General features: G+C 41.4%; 1 protein-coding gene across 2 annotated transcripts; it reads left to right on the top strand.

The window, feature by feature from the left end:
* Positions 1-290: 290 nt before the first annotated feature.
* LOC139263191 (serine/arginine-rich splicing factor 5-like) lies at positions 291-12965 on the top strand. 2 transcript variants are annotated; one of them, XM_070878896.1, is made up of 8 exons: positions 291-376; positions 3025-3162; positions 4478-4548; positions 4622-4759; positions 5768-5837; positions 7645-7718; positions 8429-8539; positions 8923-12965. In XM_070878896.1, the coding sequence occupies exons 2-8, from the start codon at positions 3040-3042 to the stop codon at positions 9221-9223; spliced, it is 888 nt and encodes a 295-aa protein (XP_070734997.1). In that variant the 5' UTR covers positions 291-376; positions 3025-3039; the 3' UTR covers positions 9224-12965. The 2 variants fall into 2 exon arrangements, with proteins under 2 accessions (XP_070734997.1, XP_070734998.1); XM_070878897.1 differs by having other exon boundaries at positions 326-395.
* Positions 12966-24774: the final 11809 nt, after the last annotated feature.

Genomic DNA, 24774 nt, shown 5'->3' with positions numbered 1-24774 from the left:
CTACGCTTTAAAAAGTACTTCATTGGCTGTAAAACGCTTGGGGATGTCCGGTGGTTGTGAAAGGCCCTATATAAATGCAAGTCCTTCTTTTATTATTTAATTTGATAAGTTTCTTTTGTTTTTTTTATGATTTAGTGCGCGCCTCTAAAAAGGGGGGCACTTTTTGTTAGTTTTTAGTTTGTTTCATGACACTGGGCAATTGTCTGCTTATGGGCTTTTTCAGAAAGGAACAGTTCCCCTCCCCTCTGGCTACAGTGTGCCCCTCCCCCACCGGGTGAGGAGCAGGAAGTGACGCAGCAGCGGGACTGGCAGGCAGGCTCCATTTTGTGCTCAGTTTTTATTTTAACTGCGTCATTCGAACAGAGGCTCCGTGCAGGTAACGGCGAGGGGGAAATGTATGTCATGTTCAAAAAAAAAAGTGCTTTTCTTTGGTTGCTGTTGCATTTTCTAAATGAAATGAAAACATTTGGGAAATGTTGCTGAGGAGCTGGAGGTTTTATTAAATGTCCTCTTTCTGACCCCCCCGCCCCCCGGTAATTAGCCGCAGCTGGCCGTGCTGAGGTTGCTACGTGGGCGGAATTAAACTCTCCGTATTTGGTTATAAATGTCCGCGTTTGCACTGTGTGCTGCACAACGACTTGGTCCGTACGTGGCTTCCAACCAAGCGAGAGTTGGGCTTGCGTCCCGCAGGCGCTGCCACAGCGGGGCCCGGAGAGCCGGAGGCCGCCGCCGCCAGGGAGCGGCTGGCTGCGAGCCGCGCCGCCATTTTGAGTGAGCGCCCGCCCGCCCGCGATTTTCGCTCACTCACTGGGTGGGTGGGTAGCGTCTGCAGGGCGAGTTTGTGGCGATCGCTCCCGCCTTGTCGCCCTATTCTCTCTGTTACCGTGTATTCTCTTTCGCCCTCCCACGGGACTGCTCGGTGTCAGCTTCCCTCATTTTGTCGAGTCTGTACGTCAGCTCCCAGCACTTGCTGACTTCCCCCTGGGCTTGGCTCTCTTCCCCCACCGCCCCCCTACTCACACCGTAACCCAAGTATTCACATTCACAAGTATTGAGGCTACTGCGCCGAAACCCCAGCCCACCTCTCTCTTTGGCCTTTGCTGTTTTCCCCACCCTCATTTTTCCCGTTAAAATTTTCAGCGTGTTCGTCTTCGGGTAGATTTAAAGGTACTATATAAATACAAATAATAGTAGTTACTATTTCCCAGGATGGAGGACAGCAACATTCGGATGTAAATTGATGGTCTGTTGGTCCCTTTCCCAATGGGTTAAAATGGTGACAGCCATTGGGGAAAGGCCACGAGTTAAAAGCGCCCTTAAAAATGTCTCGAATTTCCCCAATACATTTCTTTTTGAAGCCGTTTTGGTGACGTGCATAGATGAAGCAAAATTTGTGTTTTTTTGCACAACATCTGAAAAGTATGTCTTGTTTTCTGTTACTTTTTGACTTCTGATTAAAGTTGTTACAGCGTTATAAGTGGTTTATTGGAACTTTGCAATATATTAAACATTTTTGAAGGAGTTTGTAGTCACTTGAGGGTTTTTGGACCGTAGAAGTTTTTAAAATGATTGATCTGTGATGTATTTAAATTTTATTTCCTTTAAGTATATGGAAATATTTGCTGGATCTTGCTGAGACTTGTCATTTTTTTGTAGGAGCTTGAGTTGGCTGCTCTCCAGTGTGTTGATCACTGATTAATATAAGATATAGGAGCAGGCCATTTGGCCCTTCGAACCCACTCTGACATTCAATAAGATTGGTCTCCGACCTCAACTCCCCTCCCTGCACTATCTCCATATCCGTGGTTCCTTTGGTATCCAAAAATCTATCGATCGGTTTTGAATATACTCAGCAGCTGAGCTTCCACAGCCCTCTGGGGGTGTACAAGAACACTAGGTCCTTCTGAATACCAGCATTTCCCAATCTCCATTTAAAAGATTGTGCTTTTCTATTTTTCCTATCTAAGTGGATAACTTCACATTTTCTCTCATTGCATCTGCCATCTTAACCTGCCTATATCTCATTACAGCCTCTTTGCGTTCTCCTCACAACTCACTTCCCCACCTGGCTTTGTATCATCAGCAAACTTGGATGCATTACATGCGATTCCTTACTCTTGAGTCGAAAGTTTGACTATACATCATGACCCTCCTGCTGGAGGAGTTGAGAAATGAACAAGACTAGCAAGGTTTTGGGTGTGCTTTTTGCCCCCAAAGAAATCTATGGAAAAGTTTCCAGTTCTTTACAGTATTAACTTGTTACTGAGTTATTGTTCTCTTAAGTATCATGCCCAAATGACCATGTTCATAATTGCCTGAAAATTGCGGTCGGAGGCTTCCTGCGGGCCGACGTCTCTGGCCAAAAAAAAAATTCTGAAAGTACCGGGTGGTTATGGAGGAATGTATACTTTCGGTCCGAGGCCTAGATGCGCATCCTAGGAACGTAAGCACAACCTGGGTTCCTTGTGGGCCTGGACCACCAATGAACATGGATAATTCTCATTTATGATAATGAGCTCCTATTATTATGAATGAGAATGCTCCCACAACACTCATTTTAAAAAAAAAAACTCCTTGCATATTTAAAATTAATTGAGATTAAATTAAATGTAATAGCAATTTTTTTATTGCATTTAAAAAATTTTTTTAATGGGTTTAAAAATAAACTTTCCTTAATGGACAGGGTTTTTAATATAAAAATTTGTGATAACATTTAATTTTTCTGTGTTTTAAAACTTGCTCTGAGTTTAAAGGACATTCGCTGGGGAGCTAGCCCAAATCTCTGCACATGAATGTCCTTCGCCCGGGAAGTGTGCGATTTAACAGACTGCAAATGTGCCGAGAACCGGCATTTGCAAGGCCTCCTTACACACCCGGAGAGGTTGCAATTTATGGCCCATTAGGCTCAGCTATGTGAAGTGTCTGTATCCTTGAATAATGAGAAGGCTGATGCATAACTGATGTAATTCCAATTGGAAACTCAACAGAAGGATTTAAAAAGCATTGTTTTCACCTTTTTAACAGTGTTCATTGTTCAGAATGAGTTCCCGAGTGTTCATTGGTCGACTGAGCCCTCATGCCACTGAGAAAAATGTGGAGAAGTTCTTCAAAGGATATGGACGAATTAAGGAAATTGATTTGAAGAATGGCTTTGGATTTGTGGTAAGTTTTCTACAGATGTATAGCTGTAGAATAAAATTGCTAAGAGCCATTTCTTGATTATTCTTGCTACATATCCAAGTGTTTGTTGTTGGCGGTCAGATTCAAACAGTTACTGGAATGTTTGCATTGTGTAGGATTAACAAATTTGAGGCATTTTCTTTTCACAAACTGGTCAGAGTAACTTGCATAGTAGCATATTTACAGCACAGAAAAAGGCCAATAGGTTTATGCTGGTGTTTATGCTGCACAGGCTTTCTGCCCCCGTCTTCATCTAATTCCATCAAAATACACTTTTTTTCCTTTCTCCTTCAATTGTTTATCTAGCTTCCCCTTAAATGCATCTATGTTAGTTGCCTCAATGACTCCTTGAGGTAGCAAGTTCTAACGACCCTCTGGTTAGAGAAGTTTCTTCTGAATTCTCTTGGATTTATTTTGACTGCCTTATGGCCTCTAGTCTTGGATTGCCCCACCAGATGAAGCATCTTTGCCTAACCTATAAAGTATCATCATAATTTAAGACCTCTATTAGGTCACCCCTCAGCCTCTTTTTTAAGAACCCAGCCTGTTTATTGTTTGGGAATTTAGTTTATAATACATGTCCTGTCTAGGCTGAAAAATCAGTTTAGCTAATTTTATGGTTGTCCAAAGGTAGGTATGATTGGCGCTCAGCATATGACTAAGATTCACAATTAACATCGGGGAGCTCCAGCAATTGAAATGAGGATGAAAGGCAACAGGCAGGGAAAACAATTGGCAGGAAAGGGAAGCACAGCTTCCATAATAAAACAGGGCCAAATCAGAATAATCTTTCCCGCTGAGTAAAAACCTCGGGATGTGCCTTTTGCAGCATTTTGATACTGGCTTTAATAGCCAAGTTATGTGCAATATTGCCACTGCAGCAGATTAATACATTATTATACGTTAACACTCCTGCAATTACAAGCAAAGCCAAGGGGAAATTCACTTGCATTTTATACAAAACACAATTTGTGGGCAGAGTTGCTGCTGTTGAGGGGCAAGGAGTAACGGACATTTGGTAAGCCAACTGATGCAAGACCTGGCTAATGACAGCAAGGTTTTGCCTGGGAAATATGATCCAAACTTGCTATTTTGTTTTTTTATTTCTGTATATTTGCAGCCAAATTCATGCCAATGCTTCTGGGCTTTCTTATATTGGTCACAATCTTTTGACTGCCCAATATTTGGAAGTGTCTTTCTGTTTTTATTTTACTGTTGTGTACATAAATGGTAGCACATTTTATTGATGTGAGGACACACATTTAGCCTTTTTAATGGAAAAATACAATGTTTTTAGGAGTTTGAAGATTACAGAGATGCAGATGATGCAGTTTATGAGCTGGATGGAAAGGAGTTGTGCAATGAAAGGTATATTTAAAAAAATCATTTCTAGTCAATGTGCCTGTGTTAATTACAGATATTAATGGTTTAATATCTTCAGAGTTACAGTTGAACATGCCAGAGCACGCCCTAGAGGAGGACGTGGAGGGGGACGATTTCAAGGTCGCTTTAACCAACGTTGGTCTCGTGGTGGTGGTAGTAGTGGAGGAGGTGGAGGAGGAGGTGGAGGTGGAGGAAGGTGAGCCCAGTGTTGTGGTTTTTCCAGCAGGAATTTCACAGTAGCCTATAGAAATAACTTACGAATAGCACAGATACTCCATTTTGCAAGAGACTAGTGCAATTGGATTATACTTGAATACATAAACTTGTTTCATTTATTAAACGTGATTCATAATTGCTTGACTCTGGCTGTAACAGAATAACTAACTTGTCCACAGCACAGTTGAAAAATAGTATGTTTTAGGGCGTTATGGCTAATGCACATATTTTTTCCCTTCATTTCTCAGTACCTTGTGTGGCCATTCTTGAGTTTGTACATAGTTAGCAGGAATCACCACAGCATATTCTGAATATTTTTGATAGATGACCGTGGATAGAAATGGGTAATGGGAGCAAAACGTGCAAGTTCCGAAAGACATTTGGTACTCAAAAGTACTCTGTGTGCCATTTTATTTCAATGATGTATGCCAGTGGCAAAACACTGATCTTTTCTCCCATGGGGTGCTGAAGCCAGTTGGCACACAGAGTACTTTTGAGTACCAAATGTCTTTCGGAACTTGCACGTTTTGCTCCCATTACCCATTTCTATCCACGGTCATCTATCAAAAATATTCAGAATATGCTGTGGTGATTCCTGCTAACTATGTACAAACTCAAGAATGGCCACACAAGGTACTGAGAAATGAAGGGAAAAAATATGTGCATTAGCCATAACGCCCTAAAACATACTATTTTTCAACTGTGCTGTGGACTTAAGTTAGTTATTCTATTACAGCCAGAGTACAGCTAACACTGTTCAGATTGAGCCTTGATTTGAACCAATCATGGGACCTTTCTGCTGTTTTGGCTCTGCACACACTGTCTTCAGAAGTTAATCATTGAACCACTGACAGAACATCTAAGCCTGTACTGAAGAACAGTGTCAATTGACTGTTCAGAAAGTCGTTACTTTCTGTAAATTGACTCAACTCAAATGCCCCAGCAGTCTATTTTGATAATGTTGAGATCTCCATTTATTGTTTTTCAGGAATGGGCCTCCAGTTCGTACAGAAAACCGAGTGATTGTTGAGAATTTGTCCTCTAGAGTTAGCTGGCAGGTATGTTGTGTACCATTAAATTGTATTTTTATGGTGTAAACTGCTGACATTGTAAGATTAAATGAAACTGGTAATTCCTTTTTAGATTAAATATGAATAGGGCTTTCAAGGTTAGTCAAGACTATTTACAGTGAAGGGCACACACTTGTGATATGTCTGTCTCTTCCTGGGCTAGCTTAAGAGTTCACCAAATCAGGAGAAAAAATTGTCAAATGAAAATAATTGTCATGCAGCTACAAATAACTTGGACAGGCTGCAATTTGTTAGTGAGTAAGCTGCTGCTAAATTGGCATTGAAGATGGGAAAAAAATGTATATTTGTCTTCCTGGAAGGCATTTAATTAGCTAACTGAATTCTTCCACAGAATTGTAAACCAGCCTGTGGATAGTGACGTTTACAAATAGGCTAAGTTATATAATCCTACCAGATCTATATAATATTTCAAACTGGGCATTTAAAGTGAAATTAAACAGATGTGTGTTCCCTTTACTGTAAAATGACTTGGTCAAGTATAACCTATTGTCCTTAACTAGTTGTAATTCATTGTGTGATCTGTTGAAAGCATTCTACTGTTATGTATTTTCTTGCGCACCGTTTAATGTTTTTAGTTTTGTAAAAAAAAAAATCTTAGCTAACTTATCATTTTGGAAGGTTTCATTTTGATCTGAATTCTTCTCTCAGCACTCCAGCCCTATTACATTTGAATATGATTTGCTGAGTGTCTGAGGAGATGCTAATCCTGTTGGCCTAATTGAGGGAAGAGGTGGAACGGGAATATTTGAAGTGAGTTGTGGGTCTGTGCTCATGATTACTCACAAGGGTAGTTCCTTCTCTCAGCTGACTGGGGAGGAGAAGTAGACATTTGCCCACAATGAAGGAAGGTACTGGGCATATTGCTATCAGTATTGGCGGGAGAACTGATTGCATACCTGCCCTCTCTGCAGGTAAATAGTGTGTGGCACTGAGGAGATTGTGAACTGTTTAATTTTCAGCACTATTAGTCAAAGTTTTCTGGAAGTACAGTAAAGTCAGTTTAACTTATTTGTCTGTTAACCTTGAAAGCCTTAAGTATGACATTTGTTTGGTTTTTATGCTTAAATGTTTACAAAGTTTAACCAAATATTAAAACCTTTATTTACCAGCCTCTCGTTATGTCGTTGGCCTTGTGACGAGGAGTGCCGTTGGTTTTCCTAATCGCTCTGGCTTGGTCTCTTGGGCCTAGTTGAAATGCCAGTCCGCTCCTACGTTTGTCATTTGGTGATCTAGATCTGTGTGTGGTGGTCTGACCTACATGGTGGGCACTTGGTTAATGCCAGTGTTCCGTGCTGCACCCCGAAAATGGTGTCTTCCTAAAGTCGAGAGTTCTGGGCGCCCACTCTAAAATGAGGTCCTTGGTTGAAAGAAATGGGAGAAATTCGCTAGTAGGGTTGGTTGGAAGCTCGATTGGAGTGAGGTGAGGAGTCCCTGGTCACGGCGCAAGAGTAGCAATGTTTGTTCCCATGGCAACGTCAGCGTCTGCCTTTAAGGTAGGGTGATGTCCGGGAAGGCTCGCCTCGAATGGTAGCGTCGGTCAAGTGGGTGGTGAAGAGCACCATCTGTTCTCCAGTCGTGGTGGTACCTCTGCGAGCGCTTGTTTCATTTGGCTGGGTGAATAGCCTAGGGAATTGTACAGGAAGGTAATATAAATTTTGATAAAATTAGAATTGTTTTTTTAAAACATTTTTTCCAATAATCTTGTATATTGGAAAATAACAGAATAAGTGTCTTAATGTGCTCCTTTTTACCTAACTGATCTGATCTTACTTAGGACCTGAAAGATTTTATGAGACAGGCTGGCGAAGTAACCTTTGCAGATGCACACAGACACAAACTCAATGAAGGGTAAGTTACAGGAATGAGTTGAGTTAGTATTTTAACAGCTTGATACTGCTGATTTGAATGGGAACAATCTGCTGAATGTTGGTATTCTCACCAACAGAAATGTAATTGTATACATTGACCATCAGTATTAAGTTTGGAAAAAAAAAAACAACCTGAGCAGATTTTAGGCTGGCATGTCGACTTTGCCTCGAAGCAAAGGTTACTTACTGAAATGAAGCAAATGTTAGGTTTTCTGCTGTGAGCTTGCACCTACTAGGAATTTGGTGAAGACTGCACATAGTTCCAGTTATATGATATAAATTGTTTATTTTAGTAATATTTGTTTATTCACAAATGAGATACTTCAGAATTGCTATTCTGTAATGGATTCTGGTTTTGATTATCTCTTACCCGTTGACTGCTGAACATAGAACGTCAGTCAGATCTTGATCAGTTTCTCAGTTCTGTTGCAGAGATAGATTAAATTGATCAGAATTCTGTAAGTCTGTGGCAAATTTTGTTTTTGTTTGATTACAGATAATGGTCCAAATCAATGGCAAATAACTAGCAAATTGCTATTTATGGTACTTTTGTTATTGGTTGTGCAACTTTGTTTAAATAATAGTATGTAGTTTTAGAAGTAGTGCTATGGTACAAAATTGGATCTGTGCTTCTCTTGGAGCCCCGTCTGAACAGATTTTTCTGATAGTTACTTGGTTTTCTTTTGACAGGATTGTAGAGTTTGCCTCTTATAGTGACTTGAAGAATGCACTTGACAAGCTCTCGGGCACAGAACTTAATGGAAGGAGGATCCGACTGATTGAAGAACGTAAACAGTACAGGTAAATGTTTGGGATGCTATCTACATACCAGAAAGACAACCCTAGTGTGTAGTTTACAACTGTTTGCAATCTTTTGAGGTTTATGTACAGAAATCAAGAACTCTAGTTGAGCTCTTTGTGGTACACTGTATAGAGCACCCAGTGCATGTTAGTTTTTAGAGGACCGTGTCCTATGATAATGCCAGTAGTTTAATAGAGGAAGTCTCGCGTGTCCTGAATTTTTTTTGCTGGTTAGTACGTATGCTGTCAGAGCAACACAGTTTCCAAAAAATATAAAATCCTATGAAGCTGATTGATGTAGTGGGAATTGAATTGAATTTCTTCCCCCTCTGTATACCTGCACGGAGATACTTGGTCTATTCTCATTTTATTTTTATTTTCAGGTCTCGCAGCAGGTCCCGTTCCCGTAGTCGCAGTTCTTCCAGATCTCGTAGCCGATCACGTAGTCGATCTCGTTCCAGGGGCCGCAAGTCCTACAGTAGGTCAAAGAGTAGGAGTCGCAGTAAATCCCGTTCTCGTAGTAGATCGCCTGTTCCTGCTAAGGAGCAGAAAGGCCGCTCCCCTTCACCATCCAAATCGCCAGTGTCCGCGGAGCGTGCAAGATCCCGTTCTCGGTCCAGGTCTCGTTCACGATCAAAATCGCGTTCCCGATCCAGATCACCGTCCGTTGAGAGTGCTGACTAAATGATAATGTCATAAAGTGGACTTTTACCCCCAAGTGAGTGAAAGTTGATGTAAAATATGGTAAGTAGGAAGTGGTGAATTTCTGTCAAAGGAGTACAGATCTTCATTTGTTTACTTAAAACCACAATATGTGTAGTTATTGGAAATACTTTTGACTTAATTATAGTTTACATTTTTATTCAGAATATGGTAATTTCTTTACCCACTTAATGTGCGGCTTGTTTTTGACATTGATTTCATTAGCTGATCTTTCTGTTTAGTTTTTATCTATCTGTAATATTGAATGCAATTTCATAAAATTGTTTTTCTTGTGCATTGCTTTAAATAAATATTCCACAAAAAAGGTGTGCGTTTATAATGGGTTACACAAACCACATTTCTGTAATTGGGCCTTTACCCTGCATATCATCTGACAGATGGTGAGTGTTTTCTCATCACTAGGTAAGTTTAAGATTCTTTTATAGCAAATCTTCAATACACCACTAAGTTTTTAAGTTGGGCTGAGAAACAACAATTGTGTAATGTTGAATGTGCACATGCTGGTTTTTTTTCCCCTGTAATTTTAGTATTTAGGTACAGGAAATTAAGAGGAAAATTAACAATTGTCTTGCTTGAGTAGAGGTGCTTTATTTGAGTAACTTATTGTAATACTTAGCGGTCTAAGGAATGAACGTGTCGGTCTTCCCAGATAGTTGCAATGTTGAAGCGTTTATGGTAAAGTTATCAGTATCTTTACAATTGTACTGTTTCATTATGTCCAAGAGATAAATGCAATGCTAATGAGAATAAATGTAGTTTCTCTTCCCTAGCTAAGATGGAGGAAGAATTTTCAATGTAATGAAGCATTTCTACTTTATGCACTGCTGGCATAGCATTGGCTGCATTATAAAATAAATCAATTTGTTTCTATGCAGCTCCAGAACTTAGTTTTGATGTAAAACCTGATCGATCGAATTCTAATTACCAGAAGGGCTCAAGTTTCATCCTTCATCTATGCTGAGCTAGCTGATCTTGGCTAAATTTTCTTTTCTTTACCTGGAAGTGGTGATTCATGCTTATAGTATGACTCTTGGGTGGAAGCAGCCTTGGTCAAGTGGCTATTTTTGTTGTGAACTTGGACTTTTCAAAAAGGGGAACAGGGGCTTATCTCCAATGTCCTCAGCTGATGTCTGGATAGTAATTGGGGCTGTTGAGACCAGTCATAATGCTGATCATTGGGGAATTAAGACTTTCTATTTCACTCTGAACTAAGTCTTTAATATTTGGTTAAAGAAGTGAGTTTTTAAAACGAACAAACATTGATATGTTTATATCTATTAGAACAGAATTATAATGAACACATTGCACAGAATATTGTGTATGGCATAGGTAGTCTTGAACAAAATTTATGACTTAATCTGGAACAGTGACATTGCCCAAATTTAGAAAAAGCTTTACAGACAAACGCTGCAAGCTGTAATAAATTTTCCCTTGCATTCTGGGAAGCAGATGTGTTCTCACTTGTAAGTACATTATTTTCTGAAGCAGTATAATCTCCACACACGATGCTTGAAGTGAACATCAGGCTACATTTTTGTAACTATTTTCAATGCAGTAAAAAAAATGAATGACCTACAGATCAGATATTCGGCATGTGATCTAAAACCTTTAGTTAATTGTTGCCATTATAGCAAACAAGCCCATAAGAGAATCGGAACCAATAAAAGATCTAAGTAAATAGAGGTAAAGGTTCGGTTTTAATGTGCTTCAAATTTGAGTCACAATGGAACCGACCTAGCAGTGAATAATATATGTTTGAAGTGTAGGTTTGGTGTGCTCTACACAGGTAGGGGTACGGCTATTTTAATTGAGTGGGAAGAAACTTTCCAGAATTTCTCTGGATCCCCAGAAAGGATTGAATGTTTGATACTAGGGAGCTTTCTACTGAAGCCACTATTTTGTATACAGTACTCTCAAGAAGGACCACATCCTAAGAACAAGTCCCTCCACACTACTGCTTTAATCACAGGAGATGGCTAGGCAAATTGTTTCTTGGTTTCAGCCTAAGTAGTCAACCCCCATTTCTGGGAAATTTTGAAGACCAATCTATTGTGATAAGTGTTATACTCTCAATTATGCTACTGTTTTTCTTTCTTGCTACTTTTCTCGATCTTTTGCTCCTTGCTGGAATGCAATTCCACAGCTGCTACTTGCCCTCTGGTACTTGTCCTAAGTATCCATTATTCAAGTATAACTAAGCCTTTACAGTGTTTGCTGAAAGGCTAATACACCACAGCAGGGGCCTACCCTTGCCTGACATCCATGTGCTGGATATACAGCATGATCGATCTTACTTGCTATATCCAGTAGCTGTGAGTACCTTAGCGGTTTTGTTTCTCCATGTAGTTGCTGTATTACAGTTCTGATTAAAAGCAGCTAAATCAGTGCAGATGGGGTCAAATGTAGCACCTGGTTTAAACTCGGCACTGGGAATCCACATGCTGTCCTTTTTTTAAAAAAAGCATAGATCAGAATGTTGTGCAATTAAAGTTTCAAGAAAACTGGTGCAACAACCATTGAAGTCAAATTTCCATTTTGCTTGTCATTGGGAGCTAATGTAGCACTGATTAGAATTGAATCTGGGACCTTCTGTTTACCGTATTAGAGTTGCTAACTAAACCACAGGGAAACTCTGCTATTACATATGGAATATGAAGAACACATTGCAGAGCTGATGGATATTAATGATTGACTGTTGCGTTTCCTATAAAATTACTTGCGACAGACCTGTTGAGCTGCTATATAAAGGGACATTATTTCTATCAACTGCTGATCAAGATTTTAAAGGAAAGTTACTAGATATGAAAGGGAGGTGCTTGAGGTTGATCACGAACACGAGAGTTCAAGAGCTCCAGGAATTGGTTTCCAGTGCAAAACACCAGATCATGAAGAGTATTTACGAACTGTAAAGGCAATATGTAATTAAGCCAAACACGGGAGAGGGACTTGGGTTTAATGAGAGGTGATCTTTCGGCACTAGGGAGTGGGGAGAAATCTGTTGAGTTCCTGCTGTTGTTCTTGGAAATATAATTGTGGATGGCCCATGTACATTGTAATACACTGTACATAGTAATCATTCCCCATATCAAACAATTGCAGTCTTCCTGCACTCGTGTCTGAATTTGCATGAGAAGAATAGCCACTTATCCATGATGGTGGAGGATAATTGTCTATGGACCTGTTCCATCATAAGTCAACATTTTCAGGAAAGGGGAAAATTAACCTATTTAATGTATTTTCTTCAACAAACATTTTCACGGTCTGTACATACTGCATATAAATTGCTAATTATTTCTCAAAATTACTAGTGGCAGTGCATAGAAACTTGCATTTATATAGCACCTCGTCATGTCTCTCATGTCCCAAAGAACTTAATATAGAATAAATTCTATTGTGTTGTGATGTATCTTCTGTGTACATTAATACATCCTCAGCTGTCAGTTTTGTATAGAAGCACAGTGGAGGGACTAAACTGTCGGTATACCTTGAAGGTACCATATATAAAGTTTAAAAAGACACACTCCTGGCAGGCCTTTTGTCATTATTGGCAAAGATTGGGGAAATATTTTTGTCCTTCAATGGGAGGACTAGAATTGCCTTTTAATCTGGTATTTTTCATATGCTTATATTTAATTGTACAATTACAGTTGCTAAATGTGGTTTTATCATGTTCTATTACCAAAATAAAAATGTCTAGCTGAAATTTGTAAGTGTCTTTACTCTGGTTTTAAAACTTTATCATTCCTTTATCAGTTAGCTGTTGTGTATATAGCTAATACTGGATTGCAATTACAGTACTATAAACTGTAGATTGTCATGTTCCAATTTAGGCATGCATGTATTGGGCAACTGATTTGTATATTTATATGGAATCTTTTTAACATTTATATGGAATCTTTTTGAAGAGGAGTAGGCCATTCAATCCCTTGAGCCTGTCCAACCATTCATTTAGATAATGGGTGATCTGTATCTTGACTCCCATCTACCCATTTTTTTGGGGGATGCACGGCCCATTCAAAATACCGTGTGCATGCATGGGAGCTCCAGAGTGCCATGTGGCTTAAAGGAAACATTGCCTGGTACCCTTGCATAACAAAAATTTTATCCCTCCATTTTAAAATGTTCAATTAACCTCGCCTCAGCAGATTTTTGGGGGAGATTTCCACAATTCTGGGTGGGAAGTGTTTTCTGACATCACCCTGAGCGGCCTAGCTCTAATTTTAAAGTGATGCCCTAAATTTCTGAATTCTCCCACCAGAGAAAATTGTTTCTCTCTACCCCATCCTAAATTAAATCACCCCTTAATCGTCCAAGCTCGAGGGAATGCAAGCCTAGTCTGTGCAACCTGTCCTCATAATATTACCGCAGTTACCTTGCAAGTTGTCAAGGTTCATCCCTAAACACCCTTTTTATCATCGTCGAAGGCAGTCCCTTGAAATCAAGGAAGACTTGCTTCCACTCTAAAAGTGAGTTCTCGGGTGTCTGTACAGTCTCTAACAAATGAGTTGAACTGGTTGAAGGAAAGGGTGAGTGGGGAGCCTGGTTTGCTGCACGCTCCTTCTGCTGTCTGCGCTTGGTTTTTGCATGCTCTTGGCGACGAGACTTCTCGGATGCTCTTCCTCCATTTTGGGCAGTCTTGGGCCAGGGATTCCCAGGTGCCGGTAATACAAAGGTCCTGCCCGTGATGATGATTGACGCAATCCACCCCTTTGATCACTTCCCCATCCCGGGTCAGTGAATAGTCCATTATCACACAAATGCCCTTATATTTGATTGTCACGCCATTATCACGCAAACTGTTTTTGATCGGGAATTTCGAATCTATAATAGGTTTTTCATTCCTGCAACATTAGCATTTCAAAAGGGTGAGGCAACCCCTCCAGTCTTTGTGGGGCTGTGATCATCAAGTTCATATGAGGCTTGTCAATTTACAAAATTACCTTCACGGTATAGCCTGTTAACCCGTTAACTGTCTGCTTATTTTAAATGCGTTCTTCCTGAACGTCTGACAAAATAACTAAGTTAAATGTGTTTAAAAATGCAAATTGTTGTTGCCGTGGATCTTTTTTCCTGCCCAAAACATATGTAAATTATAGCATGACCCAAGGATCATCATATTAAAAATTAGGAGCAGGAGTAGGCCATTTGGCCTGCTCTGCCATTCAATGAGATCATGCCTGATCTTCGACTTCAACTCCTGCCCAGCCCAACCCCCATATCCCTTGATTCCCCTGGAGTCCAAAAATATCTCTCTCAGCCTTGAATATACTCAACGACTCATTACCTACAGCCCTTTGTGGTGGAGAATTCCAAAGATTCACAACCCTCTGAATGAAGAAAGTCCTTCTCATCTCAGTCTTAAATGGCCGACCCCTTATCCTGTGACTATGCCCCTTAGTTCAAGACTCTCCAGCCAGGAGAAACAACCTCTCAGCATCTACCCTGTCCATCCCCCTCAGAATCTTAGTATGTTTCAATGAGATCACCTCTCATTCTTCTAAACTCCAGAGAGTATTGGCTCAATGTCTCCTATGACAACCCTATCATCCCAGGGATCCATCTAGTGAACCTTCATTGCACCGCCTCTGGGGCATATATGTCCTTTATCCAATAAGGAGTCCAAAACTGCACAGTCTTCCAGGTGTGGTCTTTCCAAAGCCCTGTACAGTTGTACTAAGACTTCCTTACTCTTAATAGTTTGTCATTATTTTAAAAATAAACTTTTTCTATTCTTTCTACCATAGTGAATAACCCCACATTATACTCTGCCTGACACTTTTATTGCCCAGTCACTTAACCTGTCTATATTTCTTTGCAGGCTGTTTGTGTCCTCCTCACAGCTTACTTCCCCACCTAGCTTCATATCATCAGAAAAATTGGATACATTGCACTATCCCTTCATCAAGGTCATTAATATAGAATGTAAATAGCTGAGGTCCAAGTATTGATCCTTGCAGTGCCCCACTAGTTACAGCCTGCTAACCTGAACCCTTTTATCCCTACTGTTTTCTGTCTGTTAACTAATCCTCTGTCCATGCTAATATATTGCCCCCTAACCCCATGAGCCTCTATCTTGCATAGCAACCTTTTATGTTGCACCTTATCGAAAGCCTTTTTGAAATCCAAATAAACTACATCCACTGCTTCCCCTGTATCTACCCTACTAGTTTAAATGCTCAAAAAACTCTTAATAAAGTTGTTAAACACGATTTCCCTTTCATAAAACCATGTTGAATCTGTCTAAATATGATTTTCTAAGTGCCCTGTTACCACTTCCTTAATAATGGATTCCTGCATTTTAGAAGTTCACAATCAGTCTGAGATTTGTACTCTCAACCAACAGATGATTTTAGTAAAACAATGTACTTCATATACTTAAAAATAAAATGCTGGAAATACTCAGCAAGTTGGGCAGCATCTGTGTACAGAAACACAGTTAACATTCTGATGAAAGGTCATTGACCTGAAACATTAACTGTTTCTCCACAGATGCTGCCTGATCTGCGTATTTCCAGTTTTTTCTGTTTTATTTCCGATTTCCAGCATCTACAGTATTTTGCTTTTGTACACTCTATACTACACTGTTCTTGATACATAAAACCACAAAAATGCTACTCACTTTCTATATACACAAACTTTGGAAGAGAAGTTCATTGAAGCTTAGCCATTATCAAACTGGCCTAACTTCTCTGCTGGTTAGAACAATATTCAACTCGGCACAATGTTTCCATTGGTTGACCAGCAGTCTGTTCACCTTGAAACTGACAGTTTACGAGCATGAAGTCAATCTGGATACATCATTCAACATCCTTTGTCAAAATGACTAAAGGAGCTGCATTTACCTCTGCATTAAATGTATAGCTAGTCTTTGGCACTAGTATATGATGCTTGTTATGTACTGTGAATTGGAGCATTTAACCCAATTAGCACCTTAGATTACCAATTGTAGTTTACATAACAATTTGGAACTTTATGAACCTTACCACAGGCTTGCCTGGTTGCTAATCTTGCGGTTTTTCCTTTGAGAATTGCCTTGTGTGATTAGGTTTCTAACCTCTTGTGCTGTTTCTAGCAATAGAGAACATAGCCAAAAATCAATTTTTTGTTACAATTGGCAAGAGCCAAGACAGCCTTGCAAAGGAGTGCAGCCAATTGAAATCATGTAGCTTACCTGCACAGAGCACTAGTAAGCTTACTTGCTTATTGGACAAAAACCATTCTTCAGCTCTGAATATTGGCTTATAGGGCTACCTGGAGCTGAGCAAGTAGAATTCCAGACTTAGTGTTTGAATTGTATGGAAAACATTCTGGATACAATATTAGCCATACTACACCTGTCTTATGTGATATTTCCTGCACTTTTCAATCTTGTGGAAAGCTAAAAAGATTTCTGTGATATATTGCCTTTGCTAATATGAAGAATTAACGATGTAATTTTTCCTCGTTAATAAGCACTTTAAAATCATTGTCAATTTCATGTTCTGGAATGACTGACAATCAAAATGAATATTCAGTCTTGCATAGAAACATAGAAAATAGGTGCAGGAGTAGGCCATTTGGCCCTTCGAGCCTGCACCGCCATTCAATGAGTTCATGGCTGAACATGCAACTTCAGTATCCCATTCCTGCTTTCTCGCTATACCCCTTGACACCCACTTCCCCTCCCCCCCCCCCCCCCCCCTAGTAGTAAGGACTACATCTAACTCCTTTTTGAATATATTTAGTGAATTGGCCTCAACAACTTTCCGTGGTAGAGAATTCCACAGGTTTACCAGTCTCTGGGTGAAGAAGTTTCTCCTCTCAGTCCTAAATGGCTTACCCCTTATCCTTAGACTGTGACCCCTGATTCTGGACTTCCCCAACATTGGGAACATTCTTCCTGCATCTAACCTGTCTAAACCCGTCAGAATTTTAAATGTTTCTATGAGATCCCCTCTCATTCTTCTGAACTCCAGTGACTACAAGCCCAGTTGATCCAGTCTTTCTTGATATGTCAGTCCCGCCATCCTGGGAATCAGTCTGGTGAACCTTCGCTGCACTCCCTCAATAGCAAGAATGTCCTTCCTCAAGTTAGGAGACCAAAACTGTACACACTACTCCAGGTGTGGCCTCACCAAGGCCCTGTACAACTGTAGTAACACCTCCCTGCCCCTGTACTCAAATCCCCTCGCTATGAAGGCCAACATGCCATTTCTTAACTGCCTGCTGTACCTGCATGCCAACCTTCAATGACTGATGTACCATGACAACCAAGTCACGTTGCACCTCCCCTTTTCCTAATCTGTCATCATTCAGATAATAGTCTGTGTCTCTGTTTTTACCACCAAAGTGGATAACCTCACATTTATCCACATTATACTTCACCTTCCATGCATTTGCCCACTCACCTAACCTATCCAAGTCACTCTGCAGCCTCATAGCATCCTCGCAGCTCACACTGCCACCCAACTTAATGTCATCTGCAAATTTGGAGATACTACATTTAATCCCCTCATCTAAATCATTAATGTACAATGTAAACAGCTGGGGCCCCAGCACAGAACCTTGCGGTACCCCACTAGTCACTGCTTGCCATTTTTAAAAGTACCCATTTACTCCTACTTTTTGCTTCCTGTCTGCCAACCAGTTCTCAATCCACGTCAGCACACTACCCCCAATCCCATGTGCTTTAACTTTGCACATTAATCTCTTGTGTGGGACCTTGTCGAAAGCCTTCTGAAAGTCCAAATACACCACATCAACTGGTTCTCCCTTGTTCACTCTACTGGAAACATCCGCAAAAAATTCCAGATTTGTCGAGCATGATTTCCCTTTCACAAATCCATGCTGACTTGGACCTATCATGTCACCTCTTTCCAAATGCGCTGCTATGACATCTTTAAGAATTGATTCCATCATTTTACCCACTACCGATGTCAGGCTGACCGGTCTATAGTTCCCTGTTTTCTCTCTCCCTCCTTTTTTAAAAAGTGGGGTTACATTGGCTACCCTCCACTCCATAGGAACTGATCCAGAGTCTATGGAATGTTGGAAAATGACTGACAAGGAGGTGGCCTTGGAAATAGCAGATGCATTAAGTACTCTGGGATGCAGTCCATCAGGCCCTGGGGATTTATCGGCCTTCAATCGCATCAATTTCCCCAACACAATTTCCCGACTAATAAGGATTTCCCTCAGTTCCTCCTTACTAGACCCTCTGACCCCTTTTATATCCGAAGGTTGTTTGTGTCTTCCTTAGTGAATACCGAACCAAAGTACTTGTTCAATTGGTCTGCCATTTCTTTGTTCTCCGTTATGATTTTTTTCTTTGTTCTCCGTTATGACTTCCCCTGATTCTGACTGCAGGGGACCTACGTTTGTCCTTACTAACCTTTTTCTCTTTACATATCTATAGAAGCTTTTGCAGTCCGTCTTAATGTTCCCTGCAAGCTTCCTCTCGTACTCTATTTTCCCTGCCCTAATCAAACCCTTTGTCCTCTGCTGAGTTCTAAATTTCTCCCAGTCCCTGGGTTCGCTGCTATTTCTGGCCAATTTGTATGCCACTTCCTTGGCTTTAATACTATCCCTGATTTCCCTTGATAGCCACGGTTGAGCCACCTTCCCTTTTTTATTTTTACGCCAGATGGGATGTACAATTGTTGTAGTTCATCCATGCGGTCTCTAAATGTCTGCCATTGCCCATCCACTGTCAACCCCTTAAGTATCATTCGCCAATCTATCCTAGCCAAGTCACACCTCATACCTTCAAAGTTACTCTCCTTTAAGTTCTGGACCATGGCCTCTGAATTAACTCTTTCATTCTCCATCCTAATGTAGAATTCCACCATATTATGGTCACTCTTCCCCAACGAGATTGCTAATTAATCCTCTCTCATTACACAACATCCAGTCTAAGATGGCCTCCCCCGAGTTGGTTCCTCGACATATTGGTCTAGAAAACCATCCCTTATGCACTCCAGGAAATCCTCCTCCACTGTATTGCTTCCAGTTTGGTTATGCATATTAAAGTCACCCATGATAACTGCTGCACCTTTATTGCATGCACCCCTAATTTCCTGTTTGATGCCTTCCCCAACATCACTACTACTGTTTGGAGGTCTGTACACAACTCCCACTAACATCTTTTGCCCTTTGGTGTTCTGCAGCTCTACCCATATAAATTCCACATCATCCAAGCTAATGTCCTTCCTAACTATTGCATTAATCTCCTCTTTAACCAGAAATGCTACCCCACCTCCTTTTCCTTTTATTGAATACCCTTGGATGACGAGTTCCCAGCCCTGATCATCCTGGAGCCACATCTCTCTAATCCCAATCACATCATATCTGTTAACATGATTGCAGGTAAATTGAGCTGACCATACTGTGAAAACAACTGGTGTGGTCTGAACTCGGTAGCCATTAATTTGAAAACCAATTGAAAGTTAGCAAAGTTAATGGATATCTCCAAGTACATTTGGAAAAGCTGTTGGTGTAGAGAAACAGTAATGTAAACATTAACACATTGTGCCAAAGATGCAATTGTAGGCACACAGAATCATCAGGGAATACGGAAGACTGATGGGACTCAGCAGAACCTGAGGATTCTACGTCTGATTCTACGCAAAGCAAAACAGCCACTGAGTGGCTTTCGCACTGGATCATGAGATAGTCTTTCAAAAATCACTGCAAGCTGGCATCTGAGTAGTAAAGGTACAGGCAAGCTAATAAATTGTGATACCACCCTATCTCATTGAAAACAACCCACTTCTCCAATAAATATATACCTAGTCGAAGATGCACTCGTGGTGCCCAGTGAATTGTTATTGAATACAGGTGACCGTTGAGACACAGCAGAATTCGAATAACATAAACCTGCAAAGTTCAAAAGGCTTCCAGTGCCTTTTGCTGTAGAGAATGAGATGATCTCAGAATGGCATCTGAGCTGTAAAGGTAAAATTCAAGCTAGTAAACATCTGGTATAACAACTCCATCGATGGCAACCCCCCCCCCCCTTCCCCTCTTGTGAGCGGAAACATTAACTGTTCACTTACCGCCCAGCTGAGCAGTAATTCCTGGATCACACAACAAGCTCTCAATAATCCTCCCATTAAGCAAAAATGCAGGGAAAGGATCACTTTGGTGCTTGGACCCAACTCCCTGTGTGTGAGCATTATCTCAGTGATTGGAACTCACTCCCCTCAGTCAAGACTGGAACCCATCCTCCTCACCTGAACATGGTTCCCTCCTGCCACTCACATTTAGCTGATTGAAGCCAATCTACTGTCCTCCTTTTGCCATTGTTCTTCTGCTCCCTGTCTTTCTCGCTCGCCTTCATTCTCTCCTTGTCCTTTGTTTCCCCCCCCCCCCACCACTTTCCTCCCTCTTTCTCTTCGTACTCTGCCCCCCCCCCCTTCCCTTCACTCTTCCTATCTCCCCTCCTCAGAAAGCCCCCCAACCCTACCCCACACATTTCAAGGGAGTATTTTCCAGTCTGGCTCATTCCTTCCAGCTCTCACTTTGATAACTTCTAGCTTTCTCTCAAGAGTCTGCCAGCCAGCCACCCGCCCCCTCACTCCTATTTATGCCTGACCAGGACACCGCAGCTCTGTTCCCGGGCCCTGCGCCTTCATCTATACCAGACAGTGAATTTTCTTTTCAACTGATGCCCTAGCCCTACTTCTTTTGCTGTACAGCCTGTTAGATTTGTTTACACACGCGTCAGAGCTAGATAAAAAGGAAAGATGGGCAAAGAAATGAGAGACATGGGGACAGAAAAATGTGGGGAGCATTTAGGGACTGGCAGATAGGGGGATATTTGTAGAGAGATGAGCCAGGGAGAGCGACAGAATTTTGGGAGGAAGAAAGTGACATGAAAGAATGAGAGCGACGGATGGTTGGAGGGCATCATAATGTAACATCGGGGAGAGAGCAAGTTGGGCAAGAAAAACATCAGAGATCTGGTGGACAAAGAGAGGTTGAGAGATGACAGCCATAGATTGGCAAAAGACAAATTGGTAGAAAAAATTACTGAGTCAGACAGGTAGGTGAGAGATCAGAGACAGACATCAGTGTCACATATGATGAGAAAACTGCAATGATAAATCAGGGAACAGGCAGATTGGTACAAAGAAATAAAAACAAAGGCAGAGAAAGATTCTGGCAAGAGAGATGTCACAGTTATGACAAATTTATGGGGGTAGAGGATTCACTGGGAGCAACACCAAGAAAGATCTACTAATATATTAATTTTCTTGTGAGTGTGTGCAGACTTCCTGTTGTCAACTTACATCTGTGACACATGGTAATGCCTGAAGTAACGCCTGGTTATATTTTAATGGCGAAGTTGTAACACCTGTTAAAATTACCATTATAGTTTCCTGTTGTTGCCTTTCAGCCCTCATGGTGGTGCTGTGACAGGAGTCACCCACCATTTGTTTTATGTCTGCTTTGTGGTATTTCTCCCAGTCAGATTAATTTCATTTTAAACTGTTATAACATTTCTTTCCCTGGCTGCTGAATTATTAATTTTTTGTCTACAATTTAATATGAGAAATGAATAATTTACAGAGGTTCATCCAGACAGGAACTAAATTCAATACTGCTGCCTGCTCACCATATATAGAAGTAAATTAACATTTCTCTACTGCTAGCCTTTTATTCTATTATGCAATGATCTTGCCGGTATGCCCAATTTATAAATATTTGCCGGGACAGCAACAAAAGATTAAGGGACACATTAACGGACAGATAAGAGATCTGTATGACAAACACAGAGGCGGTAAGAGGGTGCGAGAGAGAGAAAGACTCAGATATCATTGTGCACAGAGAGATTGGGAACAAATCACAGGCAAATTGAGAGAACGATCATCCAAGAGAAAGCTGGACAGAGATTTCTGTCATTTGCAAATATACAAATGGTCTCCAAAACAGCTACTAGATTTCAACCAGTTTCCTATCCAGAATGACATCCTATATTCCATATGTGAACTAATCATTTCAAGTAACCTTATATGCATCACTTTGTTGAAGGTTTTAGGTAATCTAGTTTTACAACATTAACAAGACTGCCACCATCCTAGTAGCTGTAGGGTTATCATTAATGAAAGTGCATCTGAATGGGGCCTGGTCACAAATGGAGTTCCACAAGGACTATCCCTGGTCATCATTTTCATTAATGATTTGGATAAAGGTGTTATTGGGACCACTTGTGAATTTGTAGATCTAGTACTCTTGGGACTGTACCATAATGGTGAGTTTTGAGGTGAACGAGTCGGGAGGTCGGTGAGTCAGGAGACCCTGTGAGGTCGGGAGTTCGGAGTCCGAGAGGTCGGGAGGTCGGAGTCCGAGAGGTTCGGAAGTCTGAGTCCGAGAGGTCTGGAGGTCAGGAGTCTGAGAGGTCGGGAGGCCACAGAGGTCGGTGAGTTTGGGAGGTCACAGAGGTCGGTGAGTTCTGGAGATCAGAGATCGGTGAGGTGAGTTGGTAAATATCTCTCTCTTCTCTCTTTCTTTTTAATTAGATTTTAAACTAGATAAGTCTAACTAGAGGGATATCAGTCCCGTGGAGTGCACATCCTGCGGCATGTGGGATGTCCTGGATGCTTCATGCAGCCTTGACAACCATGTGTACAGGATGTGTCTCCAGCTTCAACTACTCGAGCTCCCTGTTTCAGAGCTGTAGCAGCGGGTGGAATCAATGTGGTGCATCTGCGAGGCTGAAAGCTACGTGGATAGCATGTTTCAGGAGGTGGTCACCCCGCAGTTTAAAGGCATGCAGGTAGAGGCGAATTGGGTGACCATCAGACGTAGTAAGTGTGCTAGGCAGGTAGCGCAGTAGTCCCCCCGGGAATCCATCTCGCTTTCAAACCGATATTCACTTTTGAGTATAGGTAAGGACAATGGTGCCTCTGGCGAGTGCAGCCAGAGCCAATTTCAAGGCACCACGAGTGGTTCAGCTGCACAGGGGGGGAGGGATGAAGAATAAAAGAGCTCTCGTGATAGGGGATTCTATAGTTAGGGGAACAGACTGGGGTTTCTGCGGCTGTAGACGTGACTCCCGAATGGTTTGGTGCCTCCCTGGTGCCAGGGTCAAGGATGTCACAGAGCAGAGCATTCTGGGGAGGGGGTGGAGAGGGTAAACAGCTAGAGGTTGTGGTCCATATCAGGACCAATGACATAGGTAAAATGAGGGATGAGGTCCTACAGGAAGAATTCAGGGAGCTAGGAAGAAAATGAAAGGGTAGGACCTCAAAGGTAGTAATCTCTGGGTTACTACAGGTGCCACGTGCTAATGAGTATAAGAATAGAAGGGTAAAGAGGATGAACACGTGGCTGGAAAGTTGGTGTAGGAGGGAGGGCTTTAAATTCTTGAGGCACTGGGACCACTTCTGGGGGAGATGGGACCTGTACAAACCGGACGGGTTGCACCTCAACAGCGCCGGGACCAATATCTTGCTCGTGCTGTTGGGGAGAGTTTAAGCTAGCTTGGCAGGGGGATGGGAACCTGAGAACAAATTCAGAAGGGAAGGAAGTAAAGCAGAAATTGGATAGTAGGAATCTAGAAAGCGAATATCTAAGACAGAGGAAACAAGGCTTAGTAAGTAGTAAGCAAGGAGGTCTTCCTGTGCTGAATGGTATATACTTTAATGCAAGGAGTATAGCGAATAAGGCAGATGAGCTAAGAGCACAGGTAGACACTTGGGAGTATGACATTATAGCCATTACAGAAACATGGCTGAAAGAGGGGCAGGTTTGGCAGATCAATATTCCTGGTTACAGGATTTTTAGACAAAATAGAGAGGTGGGTAAAAAGGGGGGTCAGGTTGCGTTACTGATTAAAGAAACTATTACAGCGGTGAGGAGGGATGATATGTTACAGGGATCATCAAATGAGGCCATATGGGTCGAATTGAAAAATAAAAAAGGGGCGATCACACTACTGGGCATATGTTATCGACCCCCAAATAGTGGGAGGGAGATAGAGGAGCAAATATGTAGGCAAATTGCTGTGGAGTCCATAGGGCAGTAATAGTCGGGGATTTTAACTAGCCAAATATTGATTGGGACAAATTTAGTGTGAAGGATATAGAGGGTGTGGAATTCTTGAAATGCATTCAAGGGAACGGTTTTAGTCAGTATGTAGCAAGCCCAACATGAGAGGGGGCGGTCTTGGATTTAGTTTTGGGGAATGAAGCTGGGCAGGTTGAAGGGGTATTAGTGGCAGAGCACTTGGGTGCCAGTGACCATAATTCAGTCAGATTCAAGTTGGTTATGGATTACGACAAGGACAGACCTGGAATAAAAGTTCTGAATTGGGGAAAAGCTAATTTTGCTAAGTTAAGGAGTGATTTGGCCATGGTAGACTGGAAACAGCTACTTGTGGGTAAATCAGTGTCGGAACAGTGGGAGTCATTCGAGGAGGAGATCCAGAAGGCTCATGCCAAACATGTGCCCTTAAAGAAAAAGGTTAGGAATAATAATTCTAGAGCCCCCTGGATGTTTAGGGACTTACAGGGGAGGATAAAGAAAGAAAG

This window comes from Pristiophorus japonicus, chromosome 4, assembly GCF_044704955.1.
Source record: "Pristiophorus japonicus isolate sPriJap1 chromosome 4, sPriJap1.hap1, whole genome shotgun sequence".
NCBI classification, from domain to species: domain Eukaryota; kingdom Metazoa; phylum Chordata; class Chondrichthyes; family Pristiophoridae; genus Pristiophorus; species Pristiophorus japonicus.
This window is presented reverse-complemented; position numbering and strand designations above follow the sequence as displayed.